The sequence below is a fragment of the Lissotriton vulgaris genome, chromosome 2_1 (assembly GCF_964263255.1).
Source record: "Lissotriton vulgaris chromosome 2_1, aLisVul1.2, whole genome shotgun sequence".
Taxonomy (NCBI): Eukaryota; Metazoa; Chordata; class Amphibia; order Caudata; family Salamandridae; genus Lissotriton; species Lissotriton vulgaris.
Window position 1 is genome coordinate 1,617,609,462 of NC_141687.1, and position 21,213 is coordinate 1,617,630,674.

The 21,213-nt window shown below is 51.1% G+C and overlaps 1 protein-coding gene across 1 annotated transcript in view; it reads left to right on the forward strand.

Moving 5' to 3' along the window:
- The window catches only part of XKR8 (XK related 8), a 92,396-nt gene extending 71,700 nt beyond the window's left edge, over positions 1–20,696 (forward strand). Inside the window, exon 3 of the mRNA XM_086957491.1 lies at positions 19,018–20,696. Coding sequence (XP_086813617.1) covers positions 19,018–19,757 — 740 coding nt within the window. The 3' untranslated portion in view covers positions 19,758–20,696. The remainder of the gene's footprint in view (positions 1–19,017) is intronic.
- The last annotated feature ends 517 nt before the right edge of the window (positions 20,697–21,213 follow it).

Consider the following 21,213-nt stretch of genomic DNA (forward strand, 5'->3'; position numbering starts at 1 on the left):
CCGGCTCCTGCTAACAGGACCCTGGCATTGAGCTCTCCCTTGTTTCAAGGGTTTATTGGATTTTTTGGCACTTTTGTGTTTTAAAAGTGTTTGAGTTAACTTTCTTGGTGTTTTCCTTCTCTTCTGTGTGTGGGTTCAGGCGTTTTAGGGCTCTAAAATGCCTGGTCTTTTTGACAAGTGCCCAGCATGTGGAAGGAAGAAGGCCAAGAGTGATCCACACGACGTCTGCATCGTCTGTCTCCCTGAAGATCATGTCCCTGAAGACTGTGTCATCTGCCAGCAGTTTACAGCTCGGACTCTGAGGGACAGGCTGAAGATTAGGCTTTCAGGCCTTGAGGAGAGACGTCTGCAGGCTGCAGGTGGGTCTGGGCAGGCTGGGAAGGTTCCCTCTGCCTCTGCTGAGGCCTCTGGGGGGCTCCCCAGAGGCAGGAAGACCAGCAAACGGTCCCGGTCTCCGTCGACTTCGATTGCATCGACGACGATGTCGAGAGGGATGACGGCAGTGTGTTCCCCATCACCCCGGGGCTCTGGGTCGAGACGGTGTGACGACTCGACGTCGAAGGGCCTGGAGAGGTCTCTGTCGAAGCCACCGTCGACGTCATCGTCTACGTCGGAGTCTTCCTATTGACGTCGGAGACGAAGTGACAAGCATCGGCGCTCGCCGTCAAGGCGACACCGCCGATCGCCGTCGAAGCACCGGTCGACGTCGAGGGGCTCCTCGACGTCGAGGGCCTCAAGAAGGAGGAATCGACGTTCGTCGTCAAGGACGGAACGTTCGACGTCGCGGAGGCGGCGTACGGCGTCACGGAGGAAGAGGTCGACGTCGCGGGGGCGGCGTTCGACGTCGAGAAAGAAGAGGGCGACGTCGCGGAGGCGGCGTTCGACGCCGGAGTTGCGGAGGCGACGTTCGACGCCGGGAAAACGACGCTCAGCGTCGAGAAGGAAGAGATCGGTGTCTAGGAGTCGTTCCGCCTCTCCTCAACGGCGCAAGAGGGATTCTGGCCCCAGGAGTCAGACTGCTTCTAGTGGAGGACGCAAGAGGAAGCGATCACCTGCTGAAGGGGCTGGATCTCAGCCCCCTTCGCCTAAGGGGTCACCGGGCTCGGTGTACTCAGAGGTGTACACCCCATCTCGGACTAGGTCGCCACCTCCGCCTGTACCTAAAGAGGACCCTCCCACCAACCCTCCGCTTCCGCCAGGCGGCCCACCGCCACCGGTTCCTCCGCATGGGCCGGCCCCTCGGTCGGTGGTCCCTCCGCCGAGGTCCACGTCGTTGCCTCCTTTGCCTACACCTCCTAAGGGGATACCGAAACCTAAACCCCGGGAGGAGCCAAGGAAGACCCCACCACGGAAACCGGTGGAGCGGCCACGGGCTGGCAGGTCTCGCTCTCGCTATGGGAGGAGGGAGAGATCGCGACACAGATCGTCCACGCGGTCGAGACGCCGCCGTAGGAGGCACAACTCTCGCTCTCACACAAGGTCCTCTGGGACCAGGCACTATTCTCCGACCTTATCGGGGTCACCAGACACGAGGGTGTCCCCGATTGATGACCTGGTGGCGTTCCATGATGTCCTTTTAAGGGGCGCTGCGAAGTTGGGCATATCCTTGACGGTGCCTACACCTACGACTTCAGTCATTTTTGAGACATTGCATCAGAAACACCTGTCTCGTCCACTGCTGCCTCTGGTGCCGGGCCTGGAGGAACCGGCTATGGCCCTTTTTCTCACCCCTGCGTTGACGAAGGCGGCTCCATCGAGATTGCTGAAAAAGTACCGGGCTCCCGATTCGGACCCGGCCTTTCTGAGGGCGGAACCCCCTCCGGACTCTGTGATTGTGACGGCGGCCCGCAAACAACATGCCACCACCCCGTCATCCACGGTTCCCCCGGATAAGGAGTCCAGATGGATGGATTCAGCAGGAAGGGAAGTATGTGGAACGTCGGCGACCTCTATGAAGGCTGTGAGTGCCACGGCGCTGTTGGGACGCTACGACCGCGCCCTCTGGGACTCCCTCCAGCAGTTTGCAGAGCACTTACCTCGCGAGAAGCGCGAGGACTTCCAGGAAGTGCTGAATGAGGGGATGCTGGTGGCGAACCAGATTATCAGCGCTGCAGCGGACTCTTCCCTGTTGGCGGCTCATGGGTTTTGCCATGGAGTTAACCAACGACGTCACGCCTGGCTCCGTCTTACGTCCCTGAAACCGGACGCACAGCAGAGGGTAGCCAACCTGCCATTCTCTGGCAAGACCCTCTTTGGGAAGCATGCGGATGACGAGATGGCCCGCATGAAGGCGGAGGCCGAAACGCTCACGGCTGTGGGCCTGGAGAAGCCTAAAGACACGAAGAAGTCGTACCGCCCATTCCAACGGCGGTTCGGTGGGCAAGGTAGAGGACGTGGCCAGGCTTCGGGATAGGCGCAACAACAACAACAGTTCCGTAAGCCGTTCCAGAAGCGCCAGAAAAGCAGAGGAGGCCAGCAGTCGGCTCCGGCGCCCAAGGGCCAGGCTGGGTCTAGGCCCTAGGAACCTACTTCCCCCGGATCTGTTACCCACTCCGGTAGGGGGAAGCATTCAATTTTTTCTGGCAGAGTGGAGAAAAATTACTCAGGACAAGTGGGTGCTGAATATTGTTTGCAATGGATACAGTCTTCGGTTCACGAGCCCGCCTCCAGCGATTCCTCCGGTCAGCTCGCAGTTTCAGCTGCGCGAGCTCCAGGCGGAGGCCGATATCCTGTTAAGGAAGAGGGCGATAGAAGACGTGCCTCTGTCCCAGAGAGGAAGAGGCCTGTACTCCTGGTTCTTCCTGGTTCGCAAGAAGGACAAGAACGAGTTCAGGCCCATTCTGGACTTGCGACAGGCAAACAAATGGATTTGCAGGGAAAAGTTTTGCATGCTGTCGTTGCATCAGATTTATCCTCAGTTGCAACAGGGAGACTGGCTATGTGCTATAGACCTACAGGATGCTTACTTCCATGTGCCCATTGCACACAAACACAGGAAGTTCCTGCGGTTCCAAGTCGGCGCCAATCATTATCAATACACAGTACTTCCATTCGGACTAAAGTCTGCGCCGAGAACATTCTCGAAGTGCATGGCGGTGGTAGCAGCACACCTGCGGAAGAACAAGGTGTTTGTCTACCCGTACCTGGACGATTGGTTGATCAAGGCATCCTCCTTCTCGGAAGCACAAGCACACTTCCAGAAGACGTGCGTTCTCTTGAACAAGCTGGGGTTGCACATCAACATGGCCAAGTCTGTCCCGACTCCGGTCCAATGCATACAGTACTTGGGAGCCTCCATCAATACGCTGTCAGCAAGCGTGTCTCCTTCGGAAGAGCGACGATTATCTCTCCTTCGGAAGGCTCAGGCTCTTATGACAACTCCATCTACAACAGTGAGGACGGTGTCTTCTCTACTGGGATCAATGGCCTCTTGTATCTTCCTGACGCCATACGCACGACTGCACATGAGACAGCTGCAGGAGTGTTTGGAAGACCAGTTGGATCAGGGGAAAGGATCTTGGGACGACAAGATACGACTGTCTCTGCATGCTCTTCAGTCTCTGAAGTGGTGGTGTTCGGCGGAGAATCTCCTGAGAGGGGTTCCCTTCCACAAGGACATTCCCTCGCAGACTGTCGTGACGGATGCTTCTCTCCTGGGATGGGGGGCGCATTCCGGGAACCTACAGATTCAAGGAACGTGGTCACCGATGGAGGCCACGTATCACATCAATTTCCTGGAACTCAGAGCTGTTCACTTGGCACTGAAGGCTTTTCTTCTGTCCTTCCAGACCAACTCCCTGCTTGTACAGACGGACAATACCACCACGATGTATTACCTCAACAAGCAGGGGGGCTCGAGATCACGCACTCTGTCACAGGAGGCGCAGGCGATCTGGCACTGGCTCCTAGCCAGAGGACTGACGATAACGGCTACCCATCTGCCAGGTGTGCAGAATGTTCAGGCAGACGCACTGAGCAGACTGGTTCAGGAAAACCACAAATGGGTCATAAACGACGAAGTACTAGGAGAAGTCTTCGCAAGGTGGGGAACTCCAGACGTAGATTTGTTCGCCACCGCCGAAAACAGCAAGTGCAGAGACTTCCCCTCCAGGTACTACCAGCAGGGGACGCTGGGGAATGCGTTATGGATCAACTGGACGAACAGCTTTCTGTACGCCTTTACTCCCATTCCCCTGATTCTGGCGGTGCTCATCAAGCTGGCCCGGTCCAGGGCTCGGATGATACTCATTGCCCCGGAGTGGCCCAGGCAGTGGTGGTTCACGGACCTGCTTCCTCACATTCGGCTGCCGTGCAGGCCGGATCTTCTCACAAAGTTCGGGGGACGGATGTTACACCCCAACCTCTCGTCTTTGAGTTTGGCGGCATGGCTCCTGAGATAGTGCAATATGGCCATCTGAATCTGCCTGCGGATTGCATGGACATACTGAAGGAGTCTAAGAGGCCTTCCACTCGGACTTCATATGCTTACAAGTGGAAGAGGTTTTGTATCTGGTGCCAGTCTAAGAACCATGACCCTCCGACCTGTAAGGAAGATGTCATCCTTCCTTACCTTCTACATTTGGCGCAGTCTGGACTTAATGTTCAGTCCATTAAGGTTCATCTCGCCGCGTTGACTGCCTACAGGAAATGCCCTTCACAGACTTCCTTTTTCCAGATCCCTGTGATCAAAGATTTTCTGGAAGGATTGAAGAAAGTATTCCCTCCTGTCAGGCTTCCTTCGCCTTCATGGGAACTGAATGTGGTGCTGTCCAGGTTAATGAAGGAGCCTTTTGAACCTATTCATAAGGCTTCGTTGCAGCACCTGTCCTGGAAGGCGGCGTTCCTCGTGGCCATTACATCGGCCCGCAGGGTGAGTGAAATTCAGGCGTTGTGTTGTACTGAACCTTATACTGTATTTCATGCTGCTAAGGTTGTTATACGTACTCACCCTAAATTTCTTCCCAAGGTTATTTCTGATTTTCATGTCAACCAGACTATAACTTTGCCTACGTTTTGTCAGAATCTTCGTCTCCAGCGGAAAGGTCTCTCCATTCCCTGGATGTTAGGAGGGTGTTGAAATTTTATCTGGATAAAACCAAAGATATTCGTAGGTCTGACCAGTTGTTTATTAATTATGGATCAGTCAAGACGGGTCTTGCTACCTCTAAGCAGTCCATTTCTAGGTGGATTGTGTCCTGCATACAATTTATGTTACCAAAAGGCTAATAAGACCTTAGGAGGTAAGCCTAAGGCTCATTCCACCAGGGGCAAAGCTGCCACGACAGCCTTGCTCCGTAACGTGCCGATTGCTGAAATCTGCAAGGCAGCCACTTGGAAGTCGGTTCATACCTTTGCTAAGCATTACTGTCTGGACTCTGATGCCAGGGCAGATGCTCAGGTTGGGCAGGCTTCGCTGCGGAACTTGTTCGCACATTAGTGGCGTTGATTTATTTCTCCACCGCCGCTTTGGTGTGGGGATGGGCTTGCCATTCTATTCACTAGATTATGACTATACACAGAGATCCCCTACTACAGAAGGAGTAGTTTCTGTCCTGTAACTCCAGTTCTGTAGTAGGGGTATCTCTGTTATAGTCATAAGCACCCGCCCTCCTCCCCGGTGGAGATATTTCTTCATGTAAGGAATGCGACAGGTCTGGCGTGCTTCGCCTTCAAAAAGAACTGAAAGTAGAGGGACCTGCTATGCATTCTGGGATACTGGGAGAAAGTTCTGGAAAGCTCTCTTAAAGGCACAGTATCCTATTTAAGCCACATAATGGCAGCCTATGGGGCTTGTCTGTCCATGCCTTCCTCTCTATCATTCCAGAGTCTTTTACTGGTGGAGGCAAGTTTCTCTATGGTAGAAACTGGGCTGGCTGTGTTGTGTGTGGTGTTATTTGGTGGAATTTCTAGTTGAAGTACTGGACAGTGTCGCCTGTGGATATAGGCTGCATTCTTTGTCTTTAAATTCTCTCTTAAGTGTCTTTGCAGTTTCTGCATGATTTGACAACTTAAGAGATTATTTTTGATTCCCGGGGTCCACGCACATGGGCGGGACTATTCACTAGATTATGACTATAACAGAGATACCCCTACTACAGAACTGGAGTTACAGGACAGAAACTACTCCTTACGAGCAGACGCCCGTTTTCCCGATCGTCCTAATTGGGTGGTAAACTATATATCTCTTGCAAAGCGGAACGGGGGCGTTGTGGTTCTGAAAGAGGGCCCTGTTCATATCTTCCCTGAAACGAGCTGCGCTAGGTGTTTTTAAAGAGAAGTGCAGGCATTGACAAGTGGCAAACCTCAAGGAGTATAAAATCCTTCTCTGACCAGGGTTGCAACTGAAAATCTAAATTTTAACATACAACGTACCCATCCTTCATTAGGACAGATATATATTTATTAGCCAAATATGCTGATATGTAAATATATTGTTGTGCTTTATTTGGGGTTGATCTTCTAATCCAATGGAAGCCATGCGCTAGTGTAAATTGAAAGACATTAGTTTATGAAAACCTAAAATGTCTTTAATTTCTTATCAGGGATTAAGAAGTGCTCTAAAATGAGGTAATTTATTCATTTGAGACCAAATCCATACTCAGCAGAGAGTGGGAGTAATAATGAGCATTAATCTACCAAAATGCTCTTTGACTTAACTTCTCTTTGGCCTTTTTGTTTTCTTATTAAAGATGCAGCAATCTTTTGCAGACAGGTGCATCTCGGACACTTCCTAGTTGTAGCATGTGACATAAAAGTAGCAGACCCCCAGTTGTCCAGTCTAGGTACTATGACGCTGCTTTGCTGCGTTAACATATTGGATTATAATGACCCAGTACAGCAATTAAATGCATATTTAAAGGATAGCACGTTGTTCGTAAAATGTCCTTTTTAAAGGTCTGTGTCCTTGGAGCAAAGTGATAAGTCATGTGTTGGAGATGAGAAATCTAGAGAAGTTTAGCACAGGGAAGACCGTATTAGATTTATATGACACTTGAAAGGAAAGAACCCGGAGGAGTGTGCAGGTACGGTCGTGAGTGCAGCAGCGTGTGACGGTTGGACGAAGTAATCAGAGCAGAGAAAAAGCCTCTTTCTCTAGTGCCCATTGGACGCATGCCTCTGTTGAAAATGAAGGTCCTTACCCAACCGCTTTATTAAGTTTCCAATTTTCCTCTAGCCTTCCCCTTCTTATTTTAGGAACATGAATTAACTCCTTGGCAAACTGATCTGGGTGCGGGTAGACAGAAGGTGGCTCTTGCAAAATGTTGTCACCTAACCAAGAAGGGTTGTTTTAGTGCTCCAAATCTAGAGTTTTACTGCCTTGACGCCCAGGTTTAATGGTTGAGGAGGTGGCTTTCAGGCCTCTCCCTTGAAGAGACATCTACTTGTTCAGCACTGCTGAAATACAAAAACCTGAACATATAGGATTACTCTCGGATCCCCGGCGATCTCATTTCCAGCCTCGTCTTCTCAGAATGCGCTGTACTGTTACTTGCATGCTTTTGCCCCTGACTAAGAAACTCAGCCCATATGCACTGTGAATTTCTTTGCTGAGTCTCCCTACACCTACCTGTCCACTTACCATGACCTCTCTTACTCACTTGCACAAGTCTAACCTCCTGACAGTGGATGACCTATTTGGTGAGGAACACTTGCTCCCCTTTACAAAGCTCATAGACACAAACTCCGTCTGGGCCAATTCTTACTCTGCAATACACTCCAATACTCTACATCGCGCCCTGCAGCAGCTTTGGCACATCTCAGATTCTGTCCGTGAACCTCACTCATTCATACAAGTGATATTTTCTATGGGTCTAGAACTCATGGTACATCTCATGGTTCTATAGAACTTTTCTCCCCTAGGTCCAATTAGAGCGAGGTGGAAGGATGAGGCAGGTAGAGTTCTTCATGATAAGGAATGGTCTCTCACTCTAGAGGTCTCCCAGCTTATATCTAGAAATTCCAAATTTAAATTAACACACTACTTTGTACTCCACATAGCCTACCTAACTGCGCTCGATATGCATAAATACTTTCCTAGGGCGGCATCTATGTATCCCAGACGTTCAACCAAAAATGCTGGCCTCATGCGTATGCTATGGAGTTGCCCCATTCACAACCTCTTCTAGACTGACATAACAAAACCTGCTTACATCCATCATATGCAAACCTTCCCCCTTATAGTGACCTTCCATAGCACTAGGCATGTACAAGAGGTCCAAGGAAGACTGGTCTGGGTCCAGTTTAGCCAATTTTGTGCTCTTTGTGGCAAAACGAGCGATAACTCTACAATGGAAGTCTGGGTTTACCGCTTCCACCACATCTTGGTTACAAAGTCTCTCAAAATGGGCCAAATGAGTGGAATTCTGTATTGAGGAGAAAACCTTCATAAACACCCTTTGTCAGCAACTTAGGACTCCCTCCTTGATCATCTGAAAAGGATTGTTGTCGAAATTCTCCCACCTTGATTGCACTGCGTTCCCACCAACACTCTTGAAACACTGAGCCTCACTAGTTATCAGTCAAATCATCCCAAACCAAGCCATTAGTTACCGCCACTCCACTTTCTAGGCACTTGAACCCATTACCCTTTTAATGCCCTTGATTCTCCCTCATCTGGTCAATAGTTGTCCCTCCCCCCCCCCCACCATCTCCCCCTCAAGTTACCATCCCAGTTTTCAAAATGGTTATAATGATTCTCATGTAATACTATGTCTCAAATTGTACATGTGCAAAAATATTACGGTGGTTGAGGCGCATCATTTAGAATCCAACATCTTTCATTATTCTAATGAGATTCCAAGGTAAACATTACCTACTTCTAGAGCATACTATATAAATGCTTACATGTGCTTCAGTTTAATGTGATAATGTCCACTGTTATATTGCTTTGAATAAACCTACATAATCAAATAAAGCTTGTTTGAAAGGAAAAAACAGCTGCCAAAGTAGGAATCGCGGTTTATCCATTTGCAGACACTCTCTTTGGGTGTCTGAATGGTCTCATAATTTCACCATCGAAAGGTTTAAACAAAGAACAACCTCCGCAATATTGATTCTCTATGATAGATAATACTGATAAGTATAAAAAAAAATGCAAACACTCCGGTACTGTAAGCTATACCCCTGCAAGTATTAAACTCACCACTTGATTGTTGGTCTTCTTTCCCATAGAAGAAAAAAAAATGTGTGCCAATCATCCAAAACCTCAAACCTCTAACTGCAGTATTGCCTTTATAAGAGAAAAACAGGGTGTGCATATGTCTATACAGATCCTATGCTACGCGGTTTATATAAAGGACTTTAGCTTTCTTTGTAAGATAACTAACATGACTAAAAAGCACCCTACACACCATGAATCGGACACCAACCAGTCAATGACAAGAGGATTTTAGGTTTTAAGTTAAAGAGCAGGCTGCCCTGCTGTAGTCACGGAGTCTACACTCCTGTTCAGCGGGAACTCTCGAGGACGCGTTTGGGAGTCAAAGGTGTGGGAAAGCCTCCTGTTTCCCGTAAACACCGGCTTATTAGAGCAGGGCAGATAGGTGTGGCGACTGACCACTCCTAAGCAGCATTTCCAGCCAGGGCGCCTAAGGAGCAGGACGCAACAGTTGGACCTCAGCAACGAGGTCCTAGAGAGGTGGCAGGAGGTGATATTCCTGCTCGTCTTGGCATCCCGCTCGCTCACACACTTTAGGCGGGTAGTTTCAATATTTTGAAGCACCCGACGGCAGAAGCCTTGCCGTGGGAAGCAAACTCTGCCAATGTTTTCTGAAGTCGTAAATAAAAGGAGGGCCTGCCTGCAAAGCAGAGATAAGATGGACGCCGGGATCAGAGCACGCGCGCCCTGGAATACCGGTGTTCTGAGCACTTACTCTGGAGATGATGAGGGGCTGTTCAAAGTCCTTTCCACCGACGAGCTTGAAGCCCCAGGGTCCCGGGCCCTCCATAACGATAAGGATCATGCCAGACATGCTGCCGGTGTGCGCGTCCCGTAGGTAGGGCGCTAGGGGATACTCCTACGTGATCTTCGGCAGAAAGGAATGCCAGGGTGAGCTTAAACAATCCCGGAGTCCTGCGCACTCCTCCCGCGCCGCTAGGAGGGAGGGAGGAAGGAACACCCACAGCCCATTGCCAGCAGCCGCACGGCTAAAGGGGGAGAGCCCGGGGCGAAATAGGGAGGAGACAACGCCCCCAGAGCCCGCACGGATAACCTGTGGGCTGGAAATCCACGCCTCTCAGGAATGTAGCTCTACCCTGCCCTGTCACTGCTGCTTCCTTGTATAGAAAAGCACTTCAAATGCCAGGGACCCTTAAAACGTGCAATCTGAAAGAGACACGCTGGTGATAGATTCCTTACCTTAGAATATTCCCAGGCGTCAGACTGGATCCGGAAAATTTTGCATAGCAATACCCCTGTGCGCCGGCAGGTGGCTCCGCGTCCGTCGTCGGCGTCGTTAGCAATGGAATGACGTTGTCGGAGTACTTAGACGCCGCCCATGCGCGCTGACGTCAGTTCTTCTTTTTTCCGCGCCAGCTAGCGCAGATCCGGAGAAGCTCTAACCCTTAGTCTTTTTTGACTAAACTTTTTGATCATTTCTTTCCTCGAGTCTTCGACTCCAACGGTGCTGGTAGGGATGCCCAGGTTTAAACCCTGTTCCAGGTGCGACCGACTGATGTCGGTTACCGACCCCCATCGCCGGTGCCTCAAGTGCTTAGGCCTCGACCACGACGACCGCACCTGCTCCGACTGCCGGGCCCTGACGTCGAAGGCTAGGCGAGAGCGATCTCGCAAGCGACTGGAGCTCCGGCAGTTGGCCCCATGCCGCTCCAGGTCCCGGTCCCGGTCCCACGGGAGGTCGAGGGAGAGGTCGCGATCCAAGTCCTCAGGTAAGAGGCATAAGAGGTCGGAGAGACACCATCGTTCCTCCGACTCCCCCCCCCCCACGCTCGCACAATGCGGCCGGGGGTTCGGGTGACCCCACCTGCGCGGCTCCGCCTGCCCCACACCTTCGGGTCCCTGGGCAAGAAGTGACGCCTGAGGAGATCGAGCGGTACCTCATGGCCAAGAGGTCCCTCCCTCCTCAGCTGGGTTCCGTGGCGCATTCGGTACCAACGGCCCCGGCTGGAGGGCCTAGCAGGTCGGGTGCTTCGGCTCTGACACCGTCAGGTGCTCCAGGCCCGGCGCCGCCGGCGACTTCGGTCCCGGCGCAGCAGGCCCTCTCTGGATCCGCTTCTGGATCCGGGTCGTCGCCGGCTGACCTCACGACCTCGCCGACGCCGACCCCACGGGTGTCACCCCCGGCGCCTGCTATGGGCGCAGTCCCCAATCCTACCCCCGGTCCGGTTCTGCCGCCGGAGCGGCGCCGGTGGGCGTCGCTACTGACGACATTTGGAGGTTTCTATTTCCATGAACAGGACCCATCTGTTGAACCTGTGCTACAGGAGATTGGTGACAAGGGTGATTGGGAGGGGTCTGAGGACCCTCTGGCCCGGGAGTGCCAGTCACCACAGGACTGGACATATGAGCTTGGGGAGGCCAGTGGCATTGACACTTCGCCAGACACTGGATTTGTCTCCCCTCCCACCGTGGCTACGGAGGAGGGGGCAGCTTATAGTGTAGTGTTGACACGGGCAGCCAAGGCCCTAAACCTTGACGTCCCTGTCGCGGCCGTGAGAACTAATCTCCTCACAGAGGTCCTTAAACCGCAGGCAAGCTCCAGTGAGCCTCTGCTGCCGTTTAATGAGGCCTTGTGTGACGTTCTTGTGGGCACTTGGTCCAAGCCCGCCACAGGTCCGCCTGTGGATAGGAACGTGGCCAGACGCTACCGCCCGGCCCCGGGCGACCCTTGCTTTTTGTCCACCCACCCCACCCCCGAGAGCCTGGTCATCCAGGCCTCCACTTCCCAGACCGCATTCCCGACGGCTCCGCCCGATCGGGAATCCAAGACGTATGAACAGTTTGGGAAGAAGGTGTTCTCGTCCCTCAGTTTGGGACTGCGGTCAGTTAATACCGCATGCCTCTTGGGCCGCTATACCCACACCCTGTGGGACGCGGTCGCGGACGTGCTGCCACAGTGTCCGGAGGAGGTCCGGGCAAAACTCGCCCAAACCCTTGCGGGGGGCCGAGATGCAGCACGGTATTCCATCCGATGTGGGCTGGATACCATGGACTCACTGGGCAGGGCGATGGCAACCACAGAGTGTCGGTGCGACGCCACGCCTGGTTGAGGTCCGCTAACTTTTCGGCCGATGTCCAGGCCACTCTCCTGGACATGCCGTTTGATGGCCGTCGCCTCTTTGGCGACAAGGCAGACCATGCGCTTCAGCGATTTAAGGACTCCAGGGCTACGGCCAAGTCCTTGGGCCTCTCGGCCCCTTGCCAGCAAACGGGTGCCTTTCGCTCCTTTCGTGGCCAGGGAAGGGGCGCCCCCACACGTGCTGCCAGCCACGCGCCACAGAATGTCCAACAGCGCGGTGGCGGCCGTGGAAACCGCTGTGGCGGCGCGGCCAGTCCACACCCTCCCCGGCAGCACCTGCCTCAAAACCTTCCTAGTCCGTGCTTTCAGGCCCATGTGTCAGTGGGGGGCAGGGTTCGCCATAACCTCTTCCACTGGCGCACCGTCACTTCGGACAGGTGGGTGCTGCAAATCGTCCGAAGGGGCTACTCCCTCCCCTTCGAGGCGACCCCTCCAGCCATGCCACCGCAATTCCACCGCGTGTCGGGGGATCACTTGCAACTTCTGCGAGCGGAAGTCACGGCCCTCTTGGCCAAGGGGGCCATCGAGCGCGTTCCTGGGCCAGAAGTAGGGTGTGGTTGTTACTCTCACTACTTTCTGGTACCCAAGAAGGGCAAATGGGGCCCACGCCCTATCTTGGACCTACGGAACGTCAACGGCTTCCTCCGGAAGGAGAAGTTCAAGATGCTGACTCTGGCTCAGGTCTTAGCTGCCCTGGACCCAGGAGACTGGATGGTAGCGTTGGACTTGCCGGACGCCTATTTTCACATCCCCGTCCTGCTGGCCTACCGGCGTTACCTCAGGTTCACGGTTGGCCACGAGCACTTTCAATTTACTGTGCTCCCCTTCGGCCTTACCAGCACCCCACGGGTGTTCACCAAAGTGATGGCGGTGGTCGCAGCCCATCTGCGCAGGTTAGGCTGTTTCAGTCTTCCCCTACCTCGACGACTGGTTGTTGAATGCGGGCTCGCCCCAGACAGTCGTCAGCCACCTCCAGACTACGGCCGATCTCTGCTGGGGTTCTCCATCAACGTGCCGAAGTCACACCTGTGTCCCTCTCAGAAGCTCCTCTTCATCGGAGCGGTTCTGGACTCCGCGCAGTTTCGGGTTTATCCACCCGAACAGCGGGTTTGGGATATTCAGGCTCTGATTCCGATCTTTCAGCCTTTATCCCGGGTCTTGGTCAGATTGACGCTGCGGCTTCTGGGGCTGATGGCCTCCTGCATCCTTCTGGTGCATCATGCCCGGTGGCGGATGCGGTCTCTGCAGTGGGACCTGAAGTTTCAGTGGGCCCAGCATCAGGGCAATTTGTCCGACCATGTCCTGATCTCGGAGGGCACTGCGAAACAGCTGCAGTGGTGGCTCACAGACCGCGAATAGGTCAGTGGCAGATTCCTCTCCCTACCCCACCTGGAGCACGTAGTTGTGACAGACGCGTCCCTCCAGGGCTGGGGAGGCCACATGGGAGAGGCGGAGATCAGAGGCCTCTGGTGTCCGGCGGAGTCCCGGCTCCATATCCACCTTTTGGAGCTGCGGGCAATTCGTCTTGCACTGAAGGCATGCCTCCCCTCAGTCCGGGGAGTGTAGTGCAGGTGTTCACGGACAACACCACCGTCATGTGGTACTGCAACAAACAGGGCGGGGTGGGGTCGTGGACCCTATGCCAGGAGGCTCTGCGCCTCTGGCAGTGGCTGGAACATCAGGGCGTGACCCTAGTGGTTCAACACCTGGCAGGTTCCCTGAACGCCAGGGCGGACAAACTCAGCCGACGGTGCATGATGGATCACGAATGGCGTCTGAACTCTGACGTGGCGCAAGGCCTCTTTCAGCAGTGGGGAGAGCCTTGGTTAGATCTATTCGCCACAGAAGAGAACGCGCAATGTCATCAGTTCTGCGCGTTGGAATTTCCAAGTCGGCACTCGCTTGGAACGCTTTTCGTCGCAAGTGGAGTTGCGGTCTATTGTACGCCTTTCCGCCTATACCACTTCTGCCCAGAGTGCTGAAGAAGATTAGGCGCGACTGGGCCCAGGTTATCCTTGTGGCTCCGGACTGGGCACGAAGATACTGGTATCCTGAGGTACTCAGCATGTCAGTCGATCCCCCGATTCGGTAGCCTCTTCGGGAGGACCTTCTGTTGCAGCAGCAGGGGACGATCCTCCACCGAACCTGTCCAGTCTCCACCTACAAGCTTGGAGATTGAGCGGCGACAGTTGAGGCCATTTGAATTGCCTCCCGAAGTCTGTAATGTCATTCTGGCAGCCAGGCGTCCCTCCACAAAGTCGGTATACGCCTGCAGGTGGAACAGATTTGTAGCATGGTGCACAGCAAAGGCTATGGACCCTCTCTCTGACCCTCTTTCTGAGGTTCTTCTCTTCCTCCTTTCTCTTGCCCAGTAGGGCTCTGCTCTGGGCACTCTCAAAGGCTACCTTTCTGCCCTTTCCGCCTTCCTAAGGCTACCTGATCAGCCTTCTTTGTTCAAGTCCCCCATTGTCAACAGATTCTTAACCCCTTCCCTGCTCATGACGAGCTCAGCTCGTCATGAGGCACAGTGGAGCTGTGCTTATGACTAGCTGAGCTCGTCATGAATAGAGGGATTCATGGAATGTCAGCACAGGAGGGGAAAACCTCTAGCAGCCAAGGTGTTAAAGGGCATGACTCATATGTTCCCTCCTGTTCCCTTCGTGATGCCCCAGTGGGACTTGAATCTTGTGCTTACTTATCTAATGTGTGCTCCCTTTGAGCCGCTCCATAACTGTCCTCTCCGTCTTCTTACCTTGAAGACTGCTTTCCTGGTTGCCATCACCTCTGCCGGGAGAGTGAGTGAGCTCCAGGCTCTTTCTTCTACACCTCCTTTCCTCTCGGTTCATCCGGACAAGGTTGTGTTGCAGACGAGACCTTCATTCCTGCCCAAAGTTGTCAGGGCCTTCCACATCGGGCAGTCCATTACCTTGTCCACCTTCTTTCAGCCTCCGCATCCCTCGAAAGAGGAAGAGAGGCTCCACCGTCTCGACCCAAAACGTGCGCTCTCTTACTATCTGGATCGCACACGCCAGTTCCGGGTGGATGACCAACTCTTTGTTGGTTACGTGGGCGCTAAGAAGGGAAAGGCGGTGCACAAGCGGACCATCTCGCGGTGGATCATCTTGGGTATCCAGGCGTGTTACTCCTTGGCGAAGAAGGAACCCCCTGTTGGGCTAAGGGCTTATTCCACTCGAGCCACGGCTACTACAACTGCCCTGGGCCGAGGAGTGCCCTTACAGGACATTTGCCAGGTAGCTACGTGGGCCTCGCGGCACACGTTTGCAAGACATTATTGCCTGGACAGGCAAGTCCGGAGGGATGGCTTCTTTGGCCGTTCTGTCCTCCAGGACTTTCTGGTGTGATTATTGGTTTGCAGACCCACCACCGGGGTTGGTATTGCTGGGGTATCTATTCTAAGGTAAGGAATCTATCACTAACGTGTCTCTTTCAGATGCACAAGTTACTACTTGTGTAACGATATATCTGTAAGAGACATTAGTTAGTGATAGATTCCTTACCTACTCACCCATTCTCCCCGTTCTGCGAACCGATATTTAGGGTTAAGGCCATCCCCTTTCAGGGCCCTAGTTTTATGGCACCAGTGTTGGTTCTATCATGGCTCTGCGTATCTGGCGCGGAAAAGCTGTATATCAGAACTGACGTCAGCGCGCGTGGGCGGTGTCTAAGTACTCCGACGACGTCATTCCGGTGCTAACGACGCCGACGACGGACGCGGAGCCGCAGACGATGCCTGCCGGCGCGCAGGGGTATTGCTACGCAAAATTTTCCGTATCCAGTCTGATGCCTGTGGATATTCTAAGGTAAGGAATCTATCACTAACTAATGTCTCTTACAGATATATCGTTACACAATTAGTAACTTGTGCTTCCTCCTCACAGCTGAGCCTGGACTGCCTCAGTCCTACACTATAACCCCCCCTTATAAAACAAGAATGATTCAAACAAGAATATTTTGACCAAATACACCTTACTGTGGTTAGGACTAATGCCCCCACTTTTCCGGTACTGTATCAATATGCTTACGTGTATGGGAGCACAACATATATTTTACTCAGTCAAAACACCAGAAAAGTATAAACAACTTTAGACCAAATCCATGCAAAGAAAAAAAGTAATAGAGTACAAAAAAGAAGTGTGGGGAATCGCTGGAGGATTCCCTAAGAGACGGAGTTGAAGTAGATGAGATCTCAACGCTGCTCGATAAGATCAGCAACAGCTACATCAAACACTTTCGCTGCGCAGCAGAAACTTATGACTAAAGTATTCTTTTCGGCTCCATACACAACTGTGCACCCTTTGGGGTGGTCTTGGGAGCCGCCATATTTTCCTGTTCCACCACATCCAGAAACATGGTCCTTGTGCTTCCGGGTCAGCCACGGTCAGGGACTAGAAAGGATGGACGAGAGGTTTACAAAGGTTGCCATGCCCAAAGCTGTGCTCCTAAAGTGTTGTCACGTATTAACCATAGCGACGGAGAAGTGCGCGCTGAAATAAACAAGATCTAATCAAAAGCTTACCTTTGAAGTTTTATGCCGAGTCCGCCGTGAGGAGCCGCGCATCCAAGCCCAAAAAAATGTCACGCTGCCAGTAAAGCATCCAGTCCCCACGTGCACATCTTCTGTTCCACCTCGTGCACGCTTGGAATCTATATTGATTCCAAAAGGCCCTCGCATGGCGAGTGTAGCGCATGTGCACTGCTAATGCCAGGCGAGACCTAAAAACTGGTTAGCATGTTCTGAAGCCCATAGCTAATGAAATCTTTTACTGTGCTGTGTATCTCCACAGCGTAGATTCACTTTACGCAAACAAAAGCAGGAGCTTCCCTCCCCATGTTCTACTGGATCTTTTCTCCTCCTTCCCGCTCTCTGCCCCTCCCCCTCCCTGGTTACCGCCCTCCTGGTCCCTAGTGGTCGGTTAGTTTTCCCTAGTTTGGTCTTCCGGAGTCCACGCCTTTACAACTGCCAGCCCTGACTGTCTCCCTACATCTGCCTGTAATCAAAGCTCTTTTTTCCTATGCCACCCCAAACTCAAGGCTAATGCATTTCTGGCTATGCAGCCACAAGGTGTCATATGGTTACAGGTCACATAGACGCCATGGGGCGTTCGGACCGATTCTTTACCAACCCCTGTTGGTCCAATAACGTTTGTGTACAGAATATCTCTCCTGTGTTTTTTTTTTCTTCAATGATCTCATCCTGCCTATCAATCAGTGATATTTTTTTCTAGAGTATGACCTGGATTTTCTCCTGCTCTTTCCTTCACCCCTATCTCCTGGCGGGTTGTGTGAGTGTGCCTTTTCCATCCTTTCTCTGCTCCTTTCACTCTGACCTTTCTTGACCTCTCCGTCCAGTGCATTCAGGAAGAGGGGAGGTGAAGGGACTCTGGTGTGGTGTCTCCTCTGTTTGGTCCAGTTCCTACACCTGGATCATATCGACAAATGTTCCCAGTTACTCTCCTAGTTAATTGTTCCTTTTCCCCAAACCTAACCTCATTCTCATTATAGCACACCTTCTGGATAGACTCACCGACCCTGTTTCAAGTTCTGTACTGCATCATCACCTCTCAAATAGTATCATTAGACTTTCCAGCTTCTTACTATCGCTCCTCCCTTACCAGAGCGTGGCTCCATGTACATTGTCAAAGACAGAGACTAGGTCCATGAAGGCCAAGAGAACAGCTTAATTCTCTGCCAGAGCTGCACCCCCAACCTCCCCACCCTAGCGCCTTGAGTCCTTCACAGGTGAGTAGCGCGCTTATAAACCCCTGATTGATTGATTGAAAGTGTTTGATTACGACCCAAGCTCTTGAGTGAGCCCAAACAGAATCTTTCGGTTGGTAACCCCTTCTTCTGACTGTACTTGAAGACATGTAATCCTGCCTTCTAATGTAACTAGCCCATGAACGAATTTGGCATGGGTCTATTTTGAAAGATTGGAAATGGCTGAGTACTTCCAGGTCTGAAAAACAGGATTTAAATTCTCGCAAGCAAAGTCTATTAGAACTCTGGCATCTCTTCTAAACCTGCCGCCTGCATTCCATCAGGAATAAGATTCTTGAATGAAGAGTGATATTTCATGTATGTTGAAGCTCCTTTTGCATGACTACAAACTCAACACTGTATTTGCAACTTGTCCTAATCCCCAACTCTCCCTTAGACCCATGAATAGTTGCACAATGTTTAACCCAGTCCTCATCAGCAGTGCTCAGACTTGAACATTGTGTAGTAAACCCTCACACTTTCAGGACGCCTTATCCTATAAGTCATCCCTTTTATTGACATCCTGGGTCGCTCCTAACTATGTCTAGGCTTTGTTTTGCAAGACCTGCTTTCTATGATAACTAACGTGCGTTACTAGCTTCTCTGCAAGATATACTTTTGTGGATGCTGGGAAATGACCCATGATGTCACCCTTCAGAGATGCCTCTGTGGGAGGGAATCTGTTGCATACATTTGGAAGGGTACATTTGGGTTTACCTTCAGAGTGTCCCCTCTGTGAGAGATCCTGTGGCGGTTGCATGGAAGTGGTTGATGTAGTCACACCTCAAAGTTTCTTCTTTGTGACAGATTTTGTTGGGGGAACATAAAGTGGAGCGGCTAATGCAGAATGTTTTCTGTCACAGTAGTGACCATTTGAGTGAATTTAAATTGCACAGGTATTTCTATGAAGTCTTCAGGCACATTCTTAGAATTTTCGTTTTTCATGCATGCTCTTAATCGTCATTCTTTCTTTCTTTTTTAGATTTCAGCATTTGCGTTTCATTTTTCTCCATTTCTTGGGCTGTTCAGGATTACCACCAGTCACTTCGTTTTTTTCTCCAAAATAAGCACAGACTCAGCTGCGTTGCTGTCATTCTCTATTTTGTGTGGAACTTTTTTCTCATCTGTCCACGGATTCTGTGCATCGCAGTATTCACAGTGCTGTTCCAGTACTACATCTGTGTGCATTTTCTCATCCTCTGGTGCGCATTGCAAATCTGGGTCTGGTTGCAACAGACTGACTTCATGAAACTACCAGGCCTGGAACCTTTCTACAGGGGAACAGTAGCTTTGATACTGTACTTCTCCTGGTTCAATGTGGCAGAGGGCCGAACTGTATTCCGCAGTTTAATATATCATGCATTCATAACAACAGACAGTTTACTCCTGCTCGTAACTTGGTGGTACTACAGAGATCCCCTAACTACAGACTGTTATGCACTGCCTCTCTGTGTGAGTACCGTGCTGTCGTTTACAGCTGGACTGTTGCTAAGATGTATGTACTACAAGTGGTTCCACCCCAAGAAGTTCCAGGAACCTTACTACGATGAAGTGGACTCTGAAAAGAAATCAATGCACTCTTATTTCAGAAGCCTTATCAGACAACAACAACCTCCAGTCAATCCGAGGATGAGTCAGCTGTCGCAAAATGTCTTCTCTGCCTCCTGCACTGTCCATAAACTCAGCAGTCCAGCCCTGACGATTGCAACCAATGGTTATTAGTGCTAGTGTCAGAGGGACGATGTCTGCCAAGGTATACCAATGCGTGCATAGCTACTGCTGCCTAGTTGCCATTTGCAAGTTAGTGTCCAGCAGATTCTGGTTTGCTGAGCCTTTCACAGAAGATGCTCTATTTTAGATTGCCCTACAGCCTGCTGCTGAATTGCACTCCTGACTATCGACCCCCGGACTATTGTGGTACAAGAATATCGAGGGACAAAATATGGAAAGGTAGATGCATAGAGACAAGTATAGATTAACTATTCCTAAGGCCACACCTACCTACCTTGAAGATATAATTACCGGGTAGGTACGTATACGTGGAGTTAAGTGTAGAAAATCTAGCCTTACTTACCTGTCAATATAGTTTTTTCCATATTTTGTCCTCAATATTGTTTCTCTATTGATATTCTGGGGGTCACCATTCAGGGTGCAAACCGTCTGCTGCTATTTAAGATAAAAATGCTATTTTTGTTATATCTACAAATCACGTGAATGAGCCCCTCCAGGCTGCTCAGCTGTACTGGTACCCCAAACCACTCCTGAAACTTTATCAAGAACTGTATTAGCCAACTAATCAACTTCACCACGATTGGAACCAGGGAATTAAGCGACATACAATCCTCTTCACTATGTACTTGGACCCTTAACGGCAGCTAACTAGTTTGTGTTTCCTACCTACATTGGGAATTAAACTGTTAAATAGGTTTACAAATCTTTCAGGAATTTCCGTTTGAAGCAACTGTTGATTCCTGGAAAGAATTCTAAATTCATGTACTTAATGTGCACAGTTGCAAATGTACCTTTCATTTTGAAATATTTAACTATTTGCTACAGAGGATTCGAAAGCCACTCTTTGGTTGTGATTAATGCCATTAGTCGATGGGCAAAACATTTTGTGAAGTACCTCCAACTCTATTCTGTTGCATAAATCTACCAAAAACGTCATGAATATAATTGTCATATATGCAGTTCACAACTCAGTTTAGAGCAGTCTAGCTCTACTGTTAACTGTACTCCCACAAGACAAGGATGGGAACAGTGTTGATTTGTGTGACCAGTGTGTGTCTAGGTAATGTGTCTGAGAGCCAAAGGTTTGATTGGGCACAGCAGATAGTTTCCATGATGAGTTGAATGTGGAAGGCAAGAGCGACATACATTTTTCTAATATAGGCTTCACAGTCTGAAAGAAGAAAGTTGAGCCTCCATTACCAGATCTGTTGCAGCAAGAGTTATTTCTCCCTAGCTGCATTTGGGCTAATAGAGCCTCAGTGTTCGTTGGAGGAAGGTAGGTCCAGTGACATCCAGTGGGGCGCGATCCCATCGACCAGTGGCTCTTAACCTTTTGACATTTGTGGACCCCATTTACTCATTACTATAATCATACCCCCCGAATTATTATTTGAATCCGGAGACCCCTACTGAGTTATTATTGAAATCCGGGGATCCGGCCTATGCA